This window comes from Aedes aegypti, chromosome 3, assembly GCF_002204515.2.
Source record: "Aedes aegypti strain LVP_AGWG chromosome 3, AaegL5.0 Primary Assembly, whole genome shotgun sequence".
In the NCBI taxonomy this organism is placed as follows: Eukaryota; Metazoa; Arthropoda; class Insecta; order Diptera; family Culicidae; genus Aedes; species Aedes aegypti.
The window spans coordinates 11,764,678-11,787,247 of NC_035109.1; the positions used below are offsets into that span (position 1 = coordinate 11,764,678).

Sequence of the window (22,570 nt, forward strand, 5' to 3'; positions counted from 1 at the left end):
TTGGATTGGATTTGGATTGGATTTGGATTGGATTTGGATTGGATTTGGATTGGATTTGGATTGGATTTGGATTGGATTTGGATTGGATTTGGATTGGATTTGGATTGGATTTGGATTGGATTTGGATTGGATTTGGATTGGATTTGGATTGGATTTGGATTGGATTTGGATTGGATTTGGATTGGATTTGGATTGGATTTGGATTGGATTTGGATTGGATTTGGATTGGATTTGGATTGGATTTGGATTGGATTTGGATTGGATTTGGATTGGATTTGGATTGGATTTGGATTGGATTTGGATTGGATTTGGATTGGATTTGGATTGGATTTGGATTGGATTTGGATTGGATTTGGATTGGATTTGGATTGGATTTGGATTGGATTTGGATTGGATTTGGATTGGATTTGGATTGGATTTGGATTGGATTTGGATTGGATTTGGATTGGATTTGGATTGGATTTGGATTGGATTTGGATTGGATTTGGATTGGATTTGGATTGGATTTGGATGGATTGGATTTGGATTGGATTTGGATTGGATTTGGATTGGATTTGGATTGGATTTGGATTGGATTTGGATTGGATTTGGATTGGATTTGGATGGATTTGGATGGATTGGAGGATTTGGATTGGATTTGGGGATTGGATGGATTTGGATTGGAATTTGGATTGGATTTGGATTGGGATTTGGATTTGGATTTGGATTGGATGTATTTGGATTGGAATTTGGATTGGATTTGGATTGGATTTGATTGGATTTGGATTGGATTTGGATTGGATTTGGATTGGAATTTGGATTGGATTTGGATGATTGGATTTGGATTGGATGGATTTGGATTGGATTTGGAATTGGATTTGGATTGGATTTGGATTGGATTTGGATGGATTTGGATGGATTGGATTTGGATTGGATTGGATTTGGATTGGATTTGGATTGGATTTGGATGGATTTGGATTGGATTTGATTGGATTTGGATTGGATTTGGATGGATTTGGATTGGATTTGGATTGGATTTGGATTGGATTTGGATTGGATTTGGATTGGATTTGGATTGGATTTGGATTGGATTGGATTGGATTTGGATTGGATTTGGATTGGATTTGGATTGGATTTGGATTGGATTTGGATTGGATTTGGATTGGATTTGGATTGGATTTGGATTGGATTTGGATTGGATTTGGATTGGATTTGGATTGGATTGGATTTGGATTGGATTTGGATTGGATTTGGATTGGATTTGGATTGGATTGGATTGGATTTGGATTGGATTTGGATTGGATTTGGATTGGATTTGGATTGGATTGGATTGGATTGGATTCGGAATAGAAATCTGGAGTTCAATATTTTGAAATCAAAATCATGACACCATAATCTCAAATCCATTGATATATAACTTTAAAATTTTAAGCGAATATAAAATCCAATATTTTTTTTCTTATTCGAAATCAAAGTTTTTCATTTCAAGATTTAAATTCAGTTTATTCTACCGATGCAAGCCAAAGCTGTGGCACAACATTAGCACTCTAATGTCAGGTTTATTGAAGACATAAATATAAGTAGCACATATGGCGCTATTCTAATTAATTTCAACATTTATCTAATTAATCGTGTAATGGAAAAGCGTCGCCTACTTCCAGGAAGGAGGAGACAAAAATCAAAGAACCACCCACTGAAGCGTATCGCTCGAGGAAGCCAACATCACAGCAACCCGCGACGACTTCGATCTGCCTTTTTTGTGTGGTATGGAAAATCAATTAGATTATTAAAATTAAGCTCGAACGACAGCGCTAGTAGGGCAACAACAAAGTCTTAACGAAACGACGTCGAAGGTTGATTGAACTTTAATTTGCCTCACGGATGACGACAAATTGATGGATTCATTGATGTGCAAATTTCCGTCATCTGCTATGGCAAAAGAGAAGCTTTTTTTTATCGCGCAATGATGAAGGCAAACGAGAACGCCGCGAGTGATAAAGGCAAAAGGCGAGATAAGCTTCACCATCGAAGCAGGCGCTGCTCAGGGAAAACTTTCTTTCTGACCCTTTATGGGTTAGCAAGGCACAGTGGTTTGATTTGTCGATTTCGTATCTAAACTGTTGATCTAAGTGATATTATTGGTTTCGAAAAGTTTTTTGGTAAACTAAATAATATTTTTTTATGCAAAAAGATTGGTGATCAATCCACCAAGCAGTAAGATTAAAATGATATTTTTCAGAACATTAATATGGACATGAAAGTGTAGAAAATACAATGTAGAACAACTTTGTCAAAGACGCCATTTTTGTATCTCTTTTACTGTTTAAAATATATGCCAAAATCATAATATCATGATATTTATTTATGATTAATTATTTCTAACTTAATATTGTAGATGTACATATGATTCAAGATTCAATCAAGATTCAAGATTCAAGATTCAAGATTCAAGATTCAAGATTCAAGATTCAAGATTCAAGATTCAAGATTCAAGATTCAAGATTCAAGATTCAAGATTCAAGATTCAAGATTCAAGATTCAAGATTCAAGATTCAAGATTCAAGATTCAAGATTCAAGATTCAAGATTCAAGATTCAAGATTCAAGATTCAAGATTCAAGATTCAAGATTCAAGATTCAAGATTCAAGATTCAAGATTCAAGATTCAAGATTCAAGATTCAAGATTCAAGATTCAAGATTCAAGATTCAAGATTCAAGATTCAAGATTCAAGATTCAAGATTCAAGATTCAAGATTCAAGATTCAAGATTCAAGATTCAAGATTCAAGATTCAAGATTCAAGATTCAAGATTCAAGATTCAAGATTCAAGATTCAAGATTCAAGATTCAAGATTCAAGATTCAAGATTCAAGATTCAAGATTCAAGATTCAAGATTCAAGATTCAAGATTCAAGATTCAAGATTCAAGATTCAAGATTCAAGATTCAAGATTCAAGATTCAAGATTCAAGATTCAAGATTCAAGATTCAAGATTCAAGATTCAAGATTCAAGATTCAAGATTCAAGATTCAAGATTCAAGATTCAAGATTCAAGATTCAAGATTCAAGATTCAAGATTCAAGATTCAAGATTCAAGATTCAAGATTCAAGATTCAAGATTCAAGATTCAAGATTCAAGATTCAAGATTCAAGATTCAAGATTCAAGATTCAAGATTCAAGATTCAAGATTCAAGATTCAAGATTCAAGATTCAAGATTCAAGATTCAAGATTCAAGATTCAAGATTCAAGATTCAAGATTCAAAGATTCAAGATTCAAGATTCAAGATTCAAGATTCAAGATTCAAGATTCAAGATTCAAGATTCAAAATTCAAGATTCAAGATTCAAGATTCAAGATTCAGAATTCAGAATGCAGGATTCAGGATTTATGATTTATTATGTATGATTTGAAGATTGAAGAAATTAAAGGATTGGAAAGATTGAAGAGATTGAAGAGTTTGAAGATTTTGAGAAGATTGGAGAGATTGAATAAATTGAAGAGAATGAAGAAATTGAAGATATTGAAAAGATTGAAGAGATTGAAGAGTTTGAAGAGATTAAAGAGAAGGAAGAGATTGAAGAGATTGAAGCGATTGAAAAGATCGAAGTGAAGGAAGAGATTGAAGATATTGAAGAGATTGAAGAGATTGAAGAGATTGAAGAGATTCAAGAGATTGAAAAGATGAAGAGATTGAATAGATTGAAGTAAAGGAAGAGATTGAAGAGATTGAAGAGATTAAAGAGATTGAAGCGATTGAATCAATTGAAGAGATTGAAGATTTTCAGGAGATTGGAGAGATAGAATCAATTGAAGAGAATGAAGAGATTGAAGATATTGAAGAGATTGAAGAGATTGAAGATATTTAAGAGATTGAAGAAATTGAAGAAATTGAAGAGATTAAGAGGAAAGTAACCATCATCGTTTTAAAAAATTTCAAAACCATTTTTTTTATCAAAATTTAAGCAATGCTCAAGAAAATCTATCATTGCATTACACTTGCTATCTGGATTGGTTTTTCGTTTTTGATGATTGCTGATGATTGAATGATGGATTCTTGAGTCTTAAGGCCGCACGGGACGTCATCATAATCACCATATCCATTTCAAGAAGCAAATCTCAAGAACCACTCCATATATCGATGCGAAAATGTATCACTATGATTCTATATATGTAGTGCACAACCCGATAAATTTTCAGCTTCATCGGTTCACTAAAACTCGAGATTTGCTTCCACAAAGTTTTGATGATTATTGTTAGAGTGAGACGAAAAATAGGGAAAATAACACGGTCTCCCGTGTCCCCTTAAAGAGATTTAAGAGATTGACAATTAAGGTTGAAGATAGAAGATTAAAGATTAAAGTTTGAAGATTCAAGATTGCTATTTTAGAGGCGATTTACTATATACACTTTGATTGTGGTTCAGGAATGGTTGATAGTAATTATGAAAATTATATAGGGAAACCATTCGACTTTGGCCCGGAGTCAAAATTAAAAGTTGCTAGAATGCAAGTTTTTTTTTTGTAGCTGCTAAAATTGAACGATCAAAAATGTTTATCTTGAAAAGTCAAAAAGTTATTGGTCACATTGTGCTTAATTAAGATTATTTGTTCAATAAAAAAATGAATGATTAGACTCTTATAGACAAAAGTTTTTATCGTCTGCCAAAAGTTGAGATATGATTCTATTGTAATTGGGTTATCTGCACCATTTTACGCCAACACCAGGGGCCCTAACCTACCCCTTGAAAGGAGTAATTTATGAATATTTGTGTTATTTGAAAAGATAGCGTGATGCAATGTTTGATTGATAATAAAACTTTTTGCATCGAAAGATGTACTATAGTATAGCAAGAAACTTCTCGGAACAAACCATATCGCTCAGATCAAAGGTGAAGACGGTCTCAAATAAATGCACAAAATGACCAAACTAAAACACTGTGCAACCGAGAAAAACAAGAGAAACTTTCTTCACTTCCCGCCGTTTGTTTTAATGCACACTTTACTCAGGTTGGAAACTAACACCTATAGCAATACAGTTTTTCGCCAAGCTCTGAAGGTTAGGGCAATAAGTTTAGATTTTATGATACGACACGGATCCGCCCGTCCGTCCCTTGCATTATCGGGCTCATCTTGGCTACGTACTGTTCCAGCACAACGATGTCGAGGGGTCCGATACGTGGATTAGTGCGATGTTCGCCGAACATGGTATACCCGTTGCCACCGTTACCGATCCAAGCAGCTATGGCCACTCGGTAGTATTTGTTCCGATCGAGGGGCTCGTATCGTGGAACCTTGCACTCACGACAACGGATGTCTACGGAAACTACCCGATTACCAGCTGACCGGGTGATGTTGTAGGTTACTCGAATTCCTGAGACTTGCAGCACATCTGCTGAGTTGAATCGGCTCGCGCTGTATTCCAAAGCATCCAGCAAATACTGTCCTCGGATGTCAAAAGTATCAACGGTGTTCTCGTATGGGACTGCTGTTACGATATCATCGTACGTCAAGGTTCCTTTCTTCAACGAAGTTCGCATTCCACCGTCGTTTGTGATTCCTATCGAGGCATACGTCCACTCGTTTGAATTCTCCGGTCGTTGAGTGTAATAATCTACAAAAGCATCAGCCACGAAGCTTCCGAAGTTACATTCACCTGTTCGACACTCGGCTTTCGAAAGCACTACCAGAGATGAGCCTACATTCCTATACGCAAGCACATCAACCTGTTCTCTCCAAGGAACCATCTCTTGTAATATTCGAGGGTCCTTAGGAATAGACTCATCCAAGTAAACCGGATTTCCTTCCCATTCCACCAGATTGCCAGCTTCGTCAAAATACGCGGTCAGCCGTCCAACAAACTTCGTAAAACAAGAAGCTTGCACCACCGGCACTTTTCGTCCACTCGTCTGCTGTATCACGACTGGATATGTATCCACTGCAGCATCCGGGAACCCCTCGGCCGATCCATTATACAAAAACGTGTGCGAATGACCGCCTACTACGATATCAACATCGGCACACTGCGCGGCAATCTTCTTATCAATAGTGATTCCACAGTGCGACAGAACTATTATAATATTCACTCCGCTCGCTTTCAACCGTTCCGCCTCCGTATTTATCGCTTCAATCTCGTCCAGAAACCGTAGCCGCTCCGTCATACTCAGAGTATCCGTCGAATGATGTATCACCCCGATAATACCAATTTGCCTTTCACCTCGCTTGATCACCACCGACTTATTATACTTCCCCTGCATCATCGGTTCCTCGCTGTCGTCAATGTTCGCCACCACGATCGGCGATTTAAGCGTCTCCATGAACGGCACCACTCCAGCAACTCCATGATCGAACTCATGATTCCCCAGCGTCACCGCATCCGCCGGTAGCAAATTCAAAAAATAGCTCGTCACGTTCCACTTTAGCAGCGTATACCAGAACGTTCCCTGGAAGTTATCCCCAGCATTCAAAAACACCGGATTGCGCTCCTTGTACTGCTCGGACAAACTGTTCACCGCCGACACCACCCTGGCGTATCCTCCTATGCACTTCTCCCCCGCCTCCACATCGCACCTCGTCGACAGAACATTCGTTTCCTCGAACCGGGCATGGAAGTCGTTCCAGTGGATCACCGTCAACGGAAACAGCACATCCCGCTTTCGATCTATGACGGTAGCTGCGTCCAGACCAGCATGGCACATGGCCAAAAGAACCACCATCGCAGTAAGCCGCGCCATCTCCATTCAGAACCGATCCGTACCGAACCGAACGCGATGCCGAACTGTTCTGAGTCGCCTACTGCTCGCTGCGGTTGACCTAATCGGAGGAAGGCAGACACATATGAATACATATGGCGAACAGCTGATAAGAACACTCGGTGTCTGCTCGACCGGGTAGAAATACTGAACGGGGTAAGCGAAGCAACAAAGTTGTTTACAAGGGAGCGGATTATTAATTTTGATGATTGGTGATAGGAAACCGAATTGGATTCAACCAGATGCGTGCACCCTCATAATTGTTTACTCATTTTCTGCGCACAAAACTAAGATATCTGTTATTTTTTATCTTAAACTGGTCGGTTTTTGGGCAGAACGATGTATTGACTTTGTGAAAAACTGTCCGATGATTTAGATCCCGACTAGTCGATTTCAACAAAATTGTAGCACAATTGTATCATGATTTGTTACAAATATAAAATTTGGTCTCATTTTTGTTAGAAGCACTTTGAATTGAAGGAGGAAATTTTAACACAATTGAAAAAAAACAGTTATAATAACAAAAGCTGCTTCAAATTTGTTTAGATTCAAAACATAATTATAACACAATTTGTTACAAAAAATAGGAAAATTACATACAACAAACTTTGTTATATTTCAGTTATGAAAAATAACAAAATGAGCTATATTTTTATGTATTTTATTTAAAACATAATGAGATACACTTTTGTTTAAATTAAAACATATTTTGTTTCAATTTAGTTTAGTGTAGAGGAAATTGTGTTATGATTTTTGTTATTTTATCTACCAACCAGCCAAAATTATAACATACCTTGTAAGAAAAAAAACGCGCTAACTGAGTAACAAAATCTGTTACAACGCAGTTGTAATCAACTGGTCGGGATGTTTCTTCTTCGAATAAATAAGATACAATATTATAGAAAAATATACACATATAACTATTCCGGATGCGTCAAATAAATTTTCCTGAAATCTTTGAAAATAAATCCGTTCTGACTTAACACCGATCAACTAATTTTTAAAAAGCAATTAATAATCTTAAAAACAGACAATGAGTAAAAACGCATTATCGTGTACGCAAGCAATAAATGTATGAGAGATCAAAAGTACTGAAGCATTTCGTGAATTTGCCTAAAATTTCGTCATCAGAGGAGCTGCAACGATATAGAAGGCGGTCGATTCAGCTGATAAGTGAGAAGATTGCAAATCGGCTATCAACAGTGATTAGATTGCTCGGAATGGTCTATTCAAAGGTAATTGCTGATAAGTGATACAATTATTCGACAGTTCGGTAGACAAAAATATGTATTGCTGTTTGCATTTGAGATGCAAATCCTGACTAATCGTGCTTCAAATGCGGTAACACAAAACATTCGAAGGACGCCTAGCAACGTTTGTACAAATCACCGCCGCCCTAGCAAGAAAAATATATCTTTGGCATCGCATTTCTTGTGGAAAATCTTACCGCATTAGGTGTTCCCGCATTTGATATTTGCATTTCAAACGCACACAGCAATATAACTGATACTCGAGTGAAAGCACCTTTTTGGCTAGGTAGTCATTATCTGAGACGTTTTGATGAAATGTCAAGGAGAAACAAGAGCGATGTACCTACCTTGATACCTTGATGGCTACAGCATAGCATCACGCCATTGCCGGGCGTATTGTAGAGCTCCATCTTCGTCGGTCTTGGGCGAAACTTCTCCAGTTGCCCCGAACGTGTAGGGTCACCAGGTCCTCTTCCACTGCGTACAGCCAGCGTATTCGTGGTCTTCCCCGAAGCCGCCGACCTCTACCTGGTTCCCTGCTGAATATTGTTTTCGCAATTCTTTCTTCCGACATTCGCACTAAGTGACCAGCCCACTGAAGTCTGCCGTATTTTACACGATTGATAATATTCGCATCTTTGTACACTTGATACAACTCGTGATTCATGCGTCTGCGCCACACACCATTTTCGAGTTTCCCACCGAGTATTGTCCGCAGCACTTTACGCTCGAAAACACCGAGAGCTTTCCGGTCTGACTCTTTCAACGTCCACGCTTCGTTCCCGTAGAGAGCCACCGGAAGAATCAATGTTTTATACAGGGCGAATTTTGTTTTTGTTTGCAATCTGCGGGACCTAAGCTGGTTGCGTAGTCCGTAAAAGGCCCTATTCGCAGCCGCAACACGTCTTTTCACTTCGCGGGAAACGTCGTTGTCACATGTCGACAAAAAAGACGTGTTCCAAGGTAAACAAATTCTTCAACAACTTCAAACACATCCCCATCAAACACTACCTCAGCACCTACACCACCATGCCTGACTCTATCTCTACCTGCAACCATGTTTTGGTAGAATTAATGGTCAGGCCTATCCTCGCTGTCTCCCTCTTCAGAGGCACGAAGGCCTCTTCCACTGACCTGCGATCGATTCCAATCAGGTCTATATCGTCCGCAAAGCCAAGGAGCATGTGCGACCTTGTGATAATAGTGCCATTTCTTTGCACGCCAGATCTCCTAATAGCACCCTCAAGTGCAATGTTGAACAGTAAATTCGAAAGTGCGTTTCCCTGCTTCAATCCGTCTAACGTCACGAACGAGGTTGACACCTCGTCTGCGATCCGAACACTTGATTTCGAACCATCCAGCGTAGCACGTATCAGCCTAATTAGTTTCGCTGGAAAACCATTTTCAGACATTATCTGCCAAAGCTCATTTCTTTTCACTGAGTCGTACGCAGCCTTTAAATCAATAAACAGATGGTGAGTCTGCAAGTTATACTCCCGGAATTTGTCTAGGATCATTCGCAAGCTAAACATCTGGTCCGTTGTCGAACGGCCCTCACGAAAACCAGCTTGGTATTCGCCGACGAAGGACTCCTCGAGCGGTCTCAGTCTGTTAAACAGGATGCGCGACAGAATTTCGTACGCCGAATTCAGCAGGGTAATTCCTCTGTAATTGACACACTCCAGTCTGTGCCCTTTCTTATAGATAGGGCGGATGAGGCCATCCAACCAGCCGGTGGGCAATTCTTCGTCCTCCCATACCTTCAGAAGTACTCGGTGAGTACCAAGAAAGGCAAGAGCGATGTAAACATACTGATAAAGAGCCTGGGATCCTTTATTAGAGAGATTAGCAGAAACAAAATGGAATGATTTGGCATCAGACCATCAGTGCTGAATTTTATTAGCGTCGACTATAGTATTGTAACACGGCCATTGTTGGGAGTACGAATAAAGCACACAAGATAGCTTATTATTATACCAAACAAGAACAGTGTTGCCAAATTCAGTTCAAATCATAACACATCTACTTTTCTCTTACAAAAATAACAAAACTAATTTCTCGTTACGTAGAACTGCTTCAAATGTTCAACGCGTAGTCCTTGAATCTCTTGGATTGAGCTCTGTTACGCTGGGGTCTTGCCTTCTCGACAGCTTGCGGTGCTTCGCCCGGATCATCTTGGTTGGAATGTTGCTTGGCAGATTTTACGTGCAACACTTCGCGCTTGTAGACATTACCATCCGGAGTTTCCAGTACGAGGCTGTTTTCTCGGCGGACTATACGAGCTGGCGTTGGAAGGAAAGCTGTGTCCAGTTTATTCTGTGGTGCAATATTTTTATTAGTTTCAATATTTTTCATTAGTTTCTTTAGTTTTAAATTTCACAGTACGATCGCGGTCACGTAGCTCTCCATCGTCGGCAATATATTTGCTTGGAAGTGCGGGATAAGATCACGAAATCTTCGACCGAACATCAGTTGTGCCGGTGCGACATTCGTTACAGAATGCGGAGTCAGGGAGTACATGTAGACATAATCCTGAATAGCTGCCTTCCAATCCGTACCACGCTGTTTGCTTATTCGAAGTACCTTCAGTATCGACTGATTCTGCCACTTGACCTCGCCATTTGCGCTCGGCCAATACGGTGACGTGGATCTCCAAGATGCTCAAGTCCATTGATGATTGCTTGCTTAACAGGTTACCGCCTTTTGGAGAATCCACTACGTAGATCTTGTGATGAACAGTCCTCGTTTTCGTAGCAATATCCGCCTTCACCACCTTATATACCTTCAATGATCCGTCTCCTTAAACGCGCAGAGCCTTGCTTGATTTCTGTATACTGCTGACCTTACATCCTTTCTTTTTGAGATCCTTCCAAGTCTTGCGACTGATGACGTTGACGTGAGCCCCAGAATCGACGATCCAGTCCATTTTCACGCCGCCCGTGTAGCACGTCACCATTTCATGTTCAGATCCAACCGCACATATTTGCTGTATCTCGCTGCCACATCCGTCATCTTCCGATTCGCAGTCATCCGGTTCCGAACCATCGCTGCTGCCACTAGAAGCCACTTGTAGTACTTGCTTGCGTTTCGATGTAGTTTTCTTTTTTCCAGACTTCGTCTTCCACATTTTGCGGAAGTGACCAATCAGCTTGCATTTGTCACACTCCTTTCCGCGAGCCGGGCAGGTCTTATTATTCGCAAAGTGCCCTTTTTGGCCACAACGGAAGCACACCTCCTTTTTGTTGCTTTGTCTCACTTGGTTTAGGCCAAGATTATTATAATGACAGGTTCACCGACCTTAGCAGTCAGTGGGTGCGCGGTGTGATTAGCTGCGGGGAAGGCGGAAGTAACAGCTGGCGAGTTGGCTAGCTGGCGGGTTTGTGTACTCAACCGTTTCTATGGGGTTGTTAGGGAATGTTTATTCCAACAAACATAAACACAGTGAAGTGAAAATTTTCTCCATCATTTTGTCGCGAATCAAATTTTCGTCTTTAATGTAGTATTCCGGTGTTTTGTGTCGAAGAAAAACAGATTATTTGAAAAATTGGTTTACAATTGCATGTAATGCATGTAAATGTGGAAATTTCGAATAGTGCAGCGGGTTAGAGCCACCCACCACCGATGGTCTACAGATGGAAGAGAGGATGCGCCACGGTGTCGCCGTCTGACGATGACGGTTGTATTCTTGTAACTTTATCTCGTAAGTTAAGTCATTCTACTATCAGTGCATTACACAGTGAAGTAAATTCAGATACTTTGCCGCGTACACCACACAGATGTGGGTGTAAAAGAAACATTCTATACCTACTTTGTCACGCCATGCATCTGATATCCAAACAACCAAAACAAACTCGCCAGCTGTCACTTGGCATTTTAAAATGGCGGAATGGGAAATCTGACACATTGGGCTACCTCCCTTCTAGATACCTTGGTTTAGGCCTTCTGTTTCCGCAGGAACCGTCAAAGTCACCATTTGTTCTCGATTGCGTCGAACCGTCTCGAAAATCCGAGCCTCTTCAACAATATCTGTCACAATCATCAGTTTCTTCTTAAGAATAACTTCTCCAAGCTTATTCATCCGGCAGTGGTCAAAAACTTGCTCGGTGATTCTCATATCCAGAGACGCACCGTAATCACAGAGCCTACCTTGTTCTCTCAACCAGCCCACATACTGTGGACAAGTAATTCTCTTCTTGTTTGAGGCTGCGAAAAACGTAACGATCATACGGGTCACTCGCCATCGGCGTGAAGTGATTTTCCAGGAGTCTGATTGCCTCGCGATAAGCGTCAGAGCCAGCAGGGGCAGCCGCATCGTTGCCGGGCAAATCGAAGAAAATATCCTGTACTTAGCCCGCAAAGTGCAGCAAATACGATTTCTTTCGGGAAGGTAGTGATATACAATTCACATCCATGTACAAGTCCAGGGCTTGTTTCCATTTTCGCCACCTGGTCCCGATCGATGAAGAATCGCGCGTATCAAACGGCTGCAACGTAGGTTTCGGGGTTTCCATTATTTACTTTTCCGCACTTTTTTACTTTGGCGTTTACACTGTTCCCCTGCTTTTCGACTTTTTCTGACAGATGCCTTTCACTAACACATCGATTAAGAACGTCAGCTCCGCGAGCTTTTCGTGGGCTTTTCGTCGCCCCACTGCGTAGCCCCAATTTTCGTTGCCAAATGTTAGGAGTACGAATAAAGCACACGTGTGTGGTAAACAAGATAGCTTATTATTATACCAAACAAGAACAGTGTTGCCAAATTCAATTCAAATCATAACAGCCATGACTTCCTCATTTCTAAAAATGTATTTTGTTTCGTTATAAATCTTTGAGCTACATTTCAAAACTAATAAACAGCAGAAAAACAAATCATCAACATAATACCCGACCGCGAGCCGACTTGTGAAATACAAACACCGCCCAACTAACAATTTTAGCGCTATAAGCCAAGATTATTTGCTTTGTGCTGTATAACAGTTGAATTGAAGCAGCAAACGCAGCAAAAAATGAAAGCTGTCAAAAATAGAACGATTAGCGTTAATACAGCTGTAACGCAAACGTTTTGCAGCTACAAATCTTAGCTGAATAATTTTCGTCAGTTATCGCTTTTGCTGCTTTCACTAAGCTGTAAATCAACACCGTAAAAGATAGCAACCTTATGATGTGGAATAAAACTCGCCATCATCAATCCGGCTGCTTCTATACAATATGATTTGCTATGCTGCTCAATATATATTTAAGAAGCGCTTTGTCGTTAGCTATACAGCGAGCATACAGCAGTATGCTGTAAAATAAGAACTGGTGGCGCATCTACTCAGCTTGTTGGATTTAAACATTGCGTCTGACGTTTCGCACCCTTTTACAGCCTGATGAAGTGGTGTAAGCGCGGCTATGGCATCTTTTACGATCATTATAAGATATTGTGTGAACCGTTTTCGATGTAGAACAAAACGGTGGGTTTTCTTTGCCTTTCAATATAGACTGTGGTGGCAACAAGGACAGCGTCGAGACTTGTGGATGCAGAGATCGTGAGTTCGATTCCAAGCGGTGGCAGGTAACGTTGGGAACATTAAATTCAGATACTTATGATATTAAGTCCGGAAGCTGTGAAACAGCTTGTAAATAATATTTAATCGATAATACAGCGAAGCTGTATAATAATTATTCAACAGTTGTGAAATGGTTGAGAAAGCGCCTTCCGAAGATGTTACACAGCTACTTGTCGTATAACTGTCGAGATAGAGCAATGATCGGTATGAATAAGAGCTGCCAACACAGCTTAAAAGTAGCTGAGTAGATTCGCCAGATTTGTTGGTAAAAGGATCGCATAGAAGCTTTCGTTCGTATGTACAGCACCTTTACCTAGCATAAAGCCGTATAAAGAGGGCCTAGAGAATGTTTACATTTGCACTAAATGTTAGTTGGGCATTCATGTTTTATTGATATGGATAGATTGTAGATAAATGTTTGAATTTATTCTTAATTAAAAACATAGCTAAAAACCATCTTTGAACTTTTTTTTTGCTGCTGGGTGTAATCAAAATGTGCTACCTCTGTCGAAGCATCTTTTTTATTGAATTGAAAGGCTTTTCGAATATTTTATTCGGAAATTGATAGACCAGTATTTTACCAAATTTATCAATAATTCAAAATATTATTGTACCATAAATTATCCTTGACGCGCTACATTACAAACATCTTTTAAACGCCAAAGCAAATAAATATCGCAAATATTTCCATACATAAAACTCAACTTTCCACCAATCATCCAACTCGCCAATGCCAAATCATCCAACTATCATACAGTTCACAGTCCTTAGTAAATGTTTGCACAACGACCAGTCACACGGTCACTGTTGGTCAATACGGTCAACTCCTGTTCTTTACATATTACACTGAACGACAGTAGAAAAAGCAATCAAGAAAAGCAAACCTTCACTGTAGCACTTTGCATTGAAAAAAAAATTTTCAATGCGTTTTGAGCTCCTCTATTGAGCAGTGCTGAAAAAGTTCGCATCACGAAGCAGCTCACGAGTGTATACCAACGCATAACAAACATCACAGACTCGGGATCTAGCTAGGTGTGAGTAAGCCCGCACCCGTCTGCTCGGGAGAACATGTCAAAAGAAGTAGCAACAAGCTCGCGAGCGTTTACTCGCGAGTAACCGAGCAAGGTGTGATTTATTATGGTTTTGACAGACAAATTAATTGTATAACCATCATATCGACAGTAAACTACTCGTTTGTAGTCCAAAGCCCTTGAAAACCATAAATCTCGGAGGGTAAGCAGCTTTTTTTCCCAAAAGCACAATATGACTCTGAGCAGCTCCGAACACGTTCGCGAATCACTTTTTGCTTCAGTTACTCGGGAGTCGACAGATGCGAGTAAGCCAGCGCTCTGACGCTCGGGAGCGTTTGGTTTTGTTTTTGTTCCAGTTCAGATGAAGCGTTCGCCACTTTCCATCACTGCTATTGAGTGTTATGTAAGATTGCAACCTCGCTGGTCGTAAACAGCACAAGCGTGATAGCGCTCAGAGTTACCATTTTTTTTTATGGAGCTATCCTAAAACTTTTCTAATATTGGTATTCCGTGTAAGATATATTAAATTTTCTAAGTTCTTATCAAACTACACACACTCTTTTGTAACACGATTTTTTACGCGTATGTCGACCAGTGTTATCAGACAAATAATGTTTCATCACGCTAGAGCATCCTCACTCCGTCTCCCATTACATTATGTTCTGCAGTGGACAAGAACGGTGTGCACCGGCTATATCGTCATTTAACTTCCCGCTTTCATCACTAAAGCGTAGTGCCACGACCCAAGAGCTCCATGATGTCACCTATTGCAAAGTTCATCTCCGAACGGAATATTGTGTTAAAGCAAATCAATGCAAGGATGGCGGCAACATGATATCCCACATGGTTCCAGAAGAAATGTAAATGGTTAGCACATTAATAATGAAACAGATGCGATTTCTACGGTTTCCTGTAGAAATCGATACATTACGGTCAAATAGCTTTATCCTACACTTAATCGATGTGTGGAAACTGAAAACCAGTGGCGTTTTTGGCTCATTTAGAACAAATGACAGTTACGTTAAATGCAGTTGAAGCTTGGTCAACAGTAAACTTGAACAAGCCAAACTATGACGATGAAGCATTTAGAAGCATTCAATCTTTTTACTATTCTTTTTTTTTTTTTTTTGATTAATTAAAACCCTCCGAAAGTTCAATAGAGAATAAAAAAGTAGATTTGAGTACCTTGTACCTTTTAATTCCGCACTAATTGCATATCTTTGACAGTGTCAGTTGCTCGTATAAACTTTTTTTTATTCTCTCTTTACCATGTTTACACATTTGGCAAGCTTTTAGACCCATAGAACTGCAAATGTGGCCGGTTCGCGGTGTGCGAATGCGAAAAAAGTATCGCGAATTTTTGTGTGTTGAGGGTGCCGGTGACGAAATAGAAAGCGATTGGTAACTGTCCTATCAACGATGGACTATCAATTGGTGAGCCCGTTCCATGCTTCTATTTCAGATAACTTATAAGGACTGTGATAAACTTCATTTGTAAAATACAAACAACGAAAACTTTAAAACCAATGCATCTATACACTTAAAGTTTGTTCCATTCAATAAGAAATAGTTTCAAAAATAGGTCAGGCGTGTAAATAAAGCTTTTTCAAACTTTGTTTATGTGTGACAAAAGATCAGAAAGAACATAAAAAAAGAGTTCGCAAATTGACAGAAAATTTGAAGCACCCACCTAGTTTTAGACAGAGAAAAAACAGAGCAATTGTAAAAAATGTTGTTAATTTTATTTAAACTGATAATTAGAAATGGTTTTATTTACAGGGAGCGCTACAGATTTGATCTTTACACATTTTGGAGTCCTAGCAGGTATGGAGAAAAAGGTTCCTTTGCCAATTGCTAAGGTTTTAGAATGCTCTATGAAAAATGTGGCAAAACTCATACAGAACCACAAGAGCGAAAATTCAAAAAACCCGAAACACACCTAAACCCTCTACCGGCAGCTTCATTTTTTTACTACAAAAAAATTTCAAACAGCGAGAGCTTTTTTGTATTTCGATATTTTTGCACCATTTTTCCACAAGCCCTCAAAAAACTCTTCTATTTCGAGGACCTGTATCAATATTGATCAATATGGTCATATGGTTTTGAAGATATTTAGATAGTCCTTGGGGGGGCTCTACCCCATTTGGCATAATGCCATTTGGCATAATGCCGTTTGGCATAATGCCATTTGGCATAATGGCCATTTGGCATAACGGCCATTTGGCATAATTTGAAGAAAACATTTCCTCAAATTATTGTTCTCTTTTGGCTTGATAATGATCTGCCTATTATTTTTTTTTTTCTTCTAAGCAATGGGGGGATAATCTGCTCAACAGACGCCGTGTGGGGTTAGGGACCATTTACTACATGCAAACAGTAAACAGGACTACACCCCCGACCCACTAAACCATTTCCATTGCCGCCAAACCCTTCGTCTCTCCGGGACCACCAAGAAGGCATTGCTTCGGAGAGGGGCTATTGCACATCGCATCCTCCAGGTTAGCTGCGTAGCCATGCAGCAACGAACATCGATGACACGCTTAGGGGGGTCCACCAAGGTAGCATGCTGGCGCTTTGCCAGCTTCCCAGGTGGTCCTCACCTCCCGTTGTCCGCTGAAAGCGGGCAGGGTCGACCACTACGCCCGCGCCCAGCTGCACCGCAGGTATCAAGAACTGATACTGCGGGCTTCGCAATTTGACCTACTGAAGGCTCAGGCCCTATCAGCTAGCACCAGCTGGGATTGCTGACGAAGGGGCCTCCACCTGCCCCGAACAACCAGAGGCTCGTATCCACCCAGTAGGCCGGCGCCACGACAGCAGCGCTACCAGGATGTTCTCCCCGCGGCCACTTAATCGCTGTAAGGGTCGATTTCGACCGTAGGGCACCGGTATGACCTACGTAGCCGACTGCGAACCCTTGGACCACCTGTTGTTTAGCGTCTGCACTAGCCACTCCTCGAGTCCACTCGCCACCTCCTTTGCAGTTCCGAGACGATGTGGGTGATAGCCGATGAAACGGCATTCCAGCCAAACTCGTCTTCACACATCCTCTGGACCAAATTGTCCGGAGTCGTGTCCCGACCGCATGTGGCTAACATGCGGTCACGCATTGTGCGGAAACGCGGGCACACGAACAAAACGTGTTCCGCCGTTTCCTCTAAACCTGCACAAACTGGACATTCGGGAGAACCCGCATGACCGAAACGGTGTAGATACTGTCTAAAGCAACCATGGCCCGAAAGGACCTGTGTCAGGTGGAATGTTAGTTCCCCATGGCGCCTATTGACCCAGATATCTAACCTCGGAATCAACCTGTGAGTCCACACTCCCTTGGTGGAACTGTCCCACGCACGCTGCCATTTGACCATGGAGGCCAGTCTGGCAGTCCTGCGTATGCCTCTTGTGCCGCGCATTTCGAAGCACTCTATGTCTTCCATGATAAGGATACCAATAGGCACCATACCGGTGATGACGCAGAGTGCATCGTGTGACACGGTACGGTACGCGCTCGCAACCCTCAGGCACATTAGCCTATAAGTACTCTCTAGCTTGCTACGGTAGCTCTTGGTACTAAAGGCCGTGCCCCAAGCCGGGCCACCATACCTCAGTATGGACGAGGCGACACTGGCCAGAAGCTTTCGCTTGCTGGCATACACCGCAGAGCTATTGGACATCATCCGGGACAGTGCCACAATAGCTGTGGAGGCTCTCTTGCAGGCATAATCGACGTGGCTACCGAAGGTAAGCTTATCGTCGATCATCACCCCCAAGTGTTTGACGGAGCGCTTCGAAGTGATCGTGCAGTCGCCTACACTGATCACCGCTTGCTGCACCGACTTTCGGTTGTTGACAACAACCGCCTCAGTTTTGTGGTGAGCCAATTCCAGTTTCCTGGAGCTCATCCACTCCTCCACAATTGCGATCGAGTGGGCTGCAGTCAATTCCACTTCTTCGATCGATTCACCGTAGACCTCCAGCGTAATATCGTCGGCAAAGCCAACGATGACCACACCCGCCGGGAATTTTAATCTCAACACCTCGTCATACATGACATTCCATAACACCGGGCCCAGGATGGAACCTTGCGGGACTCCTGAGGTTATGTGAAAGCACTTCCGACCCACCTCTGTGTCATAGACTAATACCCGATTCTGGAAGTAACTTCCGAGAATCTTGTACAGGTACTCGGGTATCCCCAGACGCAGGAGCGCATCGGCAATAGCCGCCCAACTGGCACTATTAAATGCGTTCCTTACATCCAGAGTCACTACTGCGCAGTAGCGAATCCCCCTCCTCTTACGCTGGAGTGCTATCTCAGCGGTTTTCTTAACCGTCAGAATAGCGTCTACGGTGGACTTCCCTTTCCGGAAGCCGAACTGGTTGCTTGAGAGACCATTTACACTCTCAGTGTACCTCAACAGTCTGTTGAGGATGATCTTCTCGAGCACCTTCCCCGCCGTGTCAATCAAGCATATTGGTCTATACGCCGACGGGTCACCAGGTGGTTTCCCCGCCTTTGGCAATAGTACCAGGCTCTGCCTCTTCCACGCATCTGGAAATACTCCCTCGTCCAGGCATATCTGCATAGCAGATCTGAACATACCGGGAGCCTCCAAGATTGCGACTTTGAGGGCCAGGTTTGGAACTCCGTCCGGACCTGGTGCCTTCCCCATGCTTAGGGATTTTGCAATCCCTACAAGTTCCTCATCGGTTACTCTATCCTCATCGCCAGCCCCAATCCCCGGCTGTCCTACAAAAGGAGGCCATGGGCTAGGGTTGTGGCGCGGAAAGAGCCCCTCGATGATCCCCTCCAGCATCTGTGGAGATTGCTCCGTAGGAGCAATTGCACCTCTTGTCTTCGCCATAACGATCCTGTAGGCATCACCCCACGGGTTCACGTTGGCACTCTGACAGAGTCTCTCAAAGCAGGCCTTTTTGCTTGCCCTTATCTCGGACTTCAGCGCGACTTTGGCAGCGGTGAACACCGCCCGTCGTTCTTCACGCTCCTGCTCGGTACGTGCTCGCTGCATCCGCCTCCTGGCCCGTAGGCAGGCGCGGCGCAGGTTCGCAATTGCTTGAGTCCACCAGTACGTCGGTGGTCTCCCATTTCTAGGGTGGACTTTCCTAGGCATGGTCGCATCGCACGCACGTGAAAGCACCGCTACCAGTTCGTCCCCGCTTAGGCCGAGTAGGTTACGCTCACGACGGAGCGCCTCCCTAAGTACTTCGTCATTGAAGTACGATGTCTTCCACCTACGAGGGCTTGGCCGTGACCTAGCCGCTTCCTCTACGCGCTGCCTGCTGTTGTTGTAGTCGATACTGTAGCGAACCGCCAGGTGGTCGCTGTGAGTGTAGGCATTGTCTACCCTCCAGTTCGAACTACTCGTTAGGCCAGGACTACAAAAAGTAACGTCGATAATCGACTCCGCTCCGTTTCGGCTGAAGGTACTTTTGGTACCAACATTAGCCAGATCGACATCTAGCACGGCCAGTGCCTCTAGCAGGATTTGACCTCGCTGGTTCGTGATGCGGCTTCCCCATTCCACGGCCCAGGCATTGAAGTCACCCGCTATTACTACTGGCCTTCGCCCTGTCAACACGGTCGTCATGCAGTCCAGCATCTGCGTGAACCGCTCGGTCGACCAACTCGGAGGCGCATAGCAGCTACAAAAGAGGACCCCGTTTACCTTGGCGATCACGAAGCCCTCGTAGGTAGTAGACACCAACTCCTGCACGGGGTATTTACCCGTCGTCCATATCGCCGCCATTTTTCCGGATCCATCCACGACCCAGTTGCCGTTGCCGGCGGGTACTCGGTATGGGTCCGATATGATGGCGATGTCCGTCCCCCACTCAGCAACTGCCTGGTACAGCAGTTGCTGAGCTGCGTCACAGTGGTTCAGGTTCAGCTGCGTTACCTGCACTGTGACTTTTCGTTAATGGCTCGTTTGAAGGTCGGGCACCTTGAGCCTCCCGTTGGATGATTGTTGTTCACGGACTTGCCGCAACAAATCAAGCACTTGGGAGGGTTCTTGCAGCCTAGTGCCTTATGACCTTCCTCACCACAACGCCTACACAACTTGGTCCTATCAGGGCCTTTACAGCCCCAGGACTTGTGTCCTGGTTCCCTACACCTAAAGCAGATCACCGGTTGCTCATGTATGTTCAGTGAGCATACTGACCAACCAACCTTGATCTTGCCTACCTTAGCGGACTTATTTGCGTCCGCCACAGGTAGGTGTACTAAGGCCACCTGAGTACCTGCCGGACCTTTCCGTAGCTGAACGGCAGCGGTGGGCACCTGAATCTCGCACTGTTGCCGCAGTGCTGTGACGAGCTCTTCTGCGTTGGTGATCTCGTCAAGGTTCATCACCTTCAGAGTCACTGACTGCGTCAGAGCCCTCACTTCGACACCCTCGCCAAGGACCTCTTCCGCCAAACTTTTGTAGGCGGCGCCCTTGCGCTCCTTGTCGCGCTTAAGCTCGAGAATCATTTCACCTGTACGAGTGCGTCTGACACTGCGTACGTCGGCTCCAAGATCTGCGAGCTTCGCGTCACTGCGCATCGCCTTCAGGACTTCCGAGTACTTGGACTCTTCCGTCTTGATGATGATCGCATCACCCTTTTCGCGCTTGGCACCTACCCTCCTACTTTTCTTAGGCCTGGTATCCCTGCGCTCCTGAACTTCCTGCTTCTCCTTCTTCTTCTTTCTCACTACTGTTGTCCAGGGGGCGTCCCCCCCCTGATCCGCCCTAACCTGTGGTGATTGAGGACCTCTCAAAGGTCGCAACCCCCTGTTCCCATCACTCCGTGAGGGGCCAGCCTTTTCGGGCCCACCCTTCTCGGCTTTCCGGGACGCCTGGCTGGGGTCCGATTTTCCAGCACTTCTGCCGGTTTTCGGGGTTAATATCCGCCTGGCCTTGCGAGCGCCGCCGGGTAGCTCCTCCCCTGACGGCTGCCTCGCGCGCTTCTGCGATTGCTTGTTGTAAGCATTCGCTTCCGCACTTTTGGGGCTACCCGCGAAGACGAAGGGCTCCGTCTGGGTAGACTTCGGCACCTTCAATTTCACGGGTTCTGCCGCAGCCACAGTCGCCATGGGTTCAGCATGGTTCTGCTTGGCCGCGAACATCGACTTACGAAGTCTGAACAGGGCCTGCTTGAGGTCCTTGCTGATGTTAGACTTCGAGGACGCAAAGTCAATTATGGAGTCGAGCTGCTGTGCAGCCACTTCCATCGCAGAGAGCCCATCTCTACTTTTATTGATGGCCCTCATCAACCACGCTCCATCCATAACCTCACCCGATGCGTTAGCCGGGGATGAAATATGGTTTCCAGCACTGGCACTACGTGCACTGCTGCCTCCTCCTGCTTCCGCTCTCCTCAACGGAGACCTAGCTAACCCACTTCTTGCGAAGGGGTTCGCTTCCCTACTACTGCTACTACCTGCACTACTACTATTATTTTGATTTTGGTTTAAGTTTGTATTCATGATTGGATCCCACGAGTAGCACGGGAAAAGAGGTCCACCACGCCAGAGCCCTGCATTAACGCGGTAAGGGACAAAATACTGTGAGGGGTGCCCAGGTGCCCCACAGGCTCCGTTAACGGCCGAACATCTTTTTCACCCCTTCGACCATTCATTCCTCAGCACGGTTTTTCGCATCACACCTTGAATTGGGGTTACCCCGTTTGGTGGACTCTTACCACCGGAACAGGTCGTCCGTAGTTCTATTCTATACGCCGGAACTACACGGCTAATGATCTGCCTATATGAAATGTAGGGTAGGTATACCAGTTATGGACATAATGATTCCCTATTTCGCCATACGTGATAATTTGATTATTTTCAAATGTTTAATCATTCTGTGTGTTCTAGTAATTTGATATCGAATGAATCTCGATGTTAAAACATTCAAAATTATTCAACATGTAAAAGTTTTCCAGAAAACATATATGGCCAAATAGGGAACCACTATAGCCATAACTGGTACACTTTCCCTATGTCATCTTCG

The 22,570-nt window shown here is 43.3% G+C and overlaps 1 protein-coding gene across 1 annotated transcript; it reads right to left on the bottom strand.

The window, feature by feature from the left end:
• Nucleotides 1-4,942: 4,942 nt before the first annotated feature.
• LOC5564321 (apyrase) lies at nt 4,943-6,774 on the bottom strand. The gene has a single exon (XM_001648629.2). It carries the CDS (start codon nt 6,714-6,716, stop codon nt 5,058-5,060), a length of 1,659 nt encoding a protein of 552 aa, XP_001648679.1. The 5' UTR covers nt 6,717-6,774; the 3' UTR covers nt 4,943-5,057.
• Nucleotides 6,775-22,570: the final 15,796 nt, after the last annotated feature.

Excerpts from the sequence above, each read along its gene's own strand:
- LOC5564321 (XM_001648629.2), bottom strand. The coding sequence starts at position 6,716 with ATGGAGATGGCGCGGCTTACTGCGATGGTGGTTCTTTTGGCCATGTGC.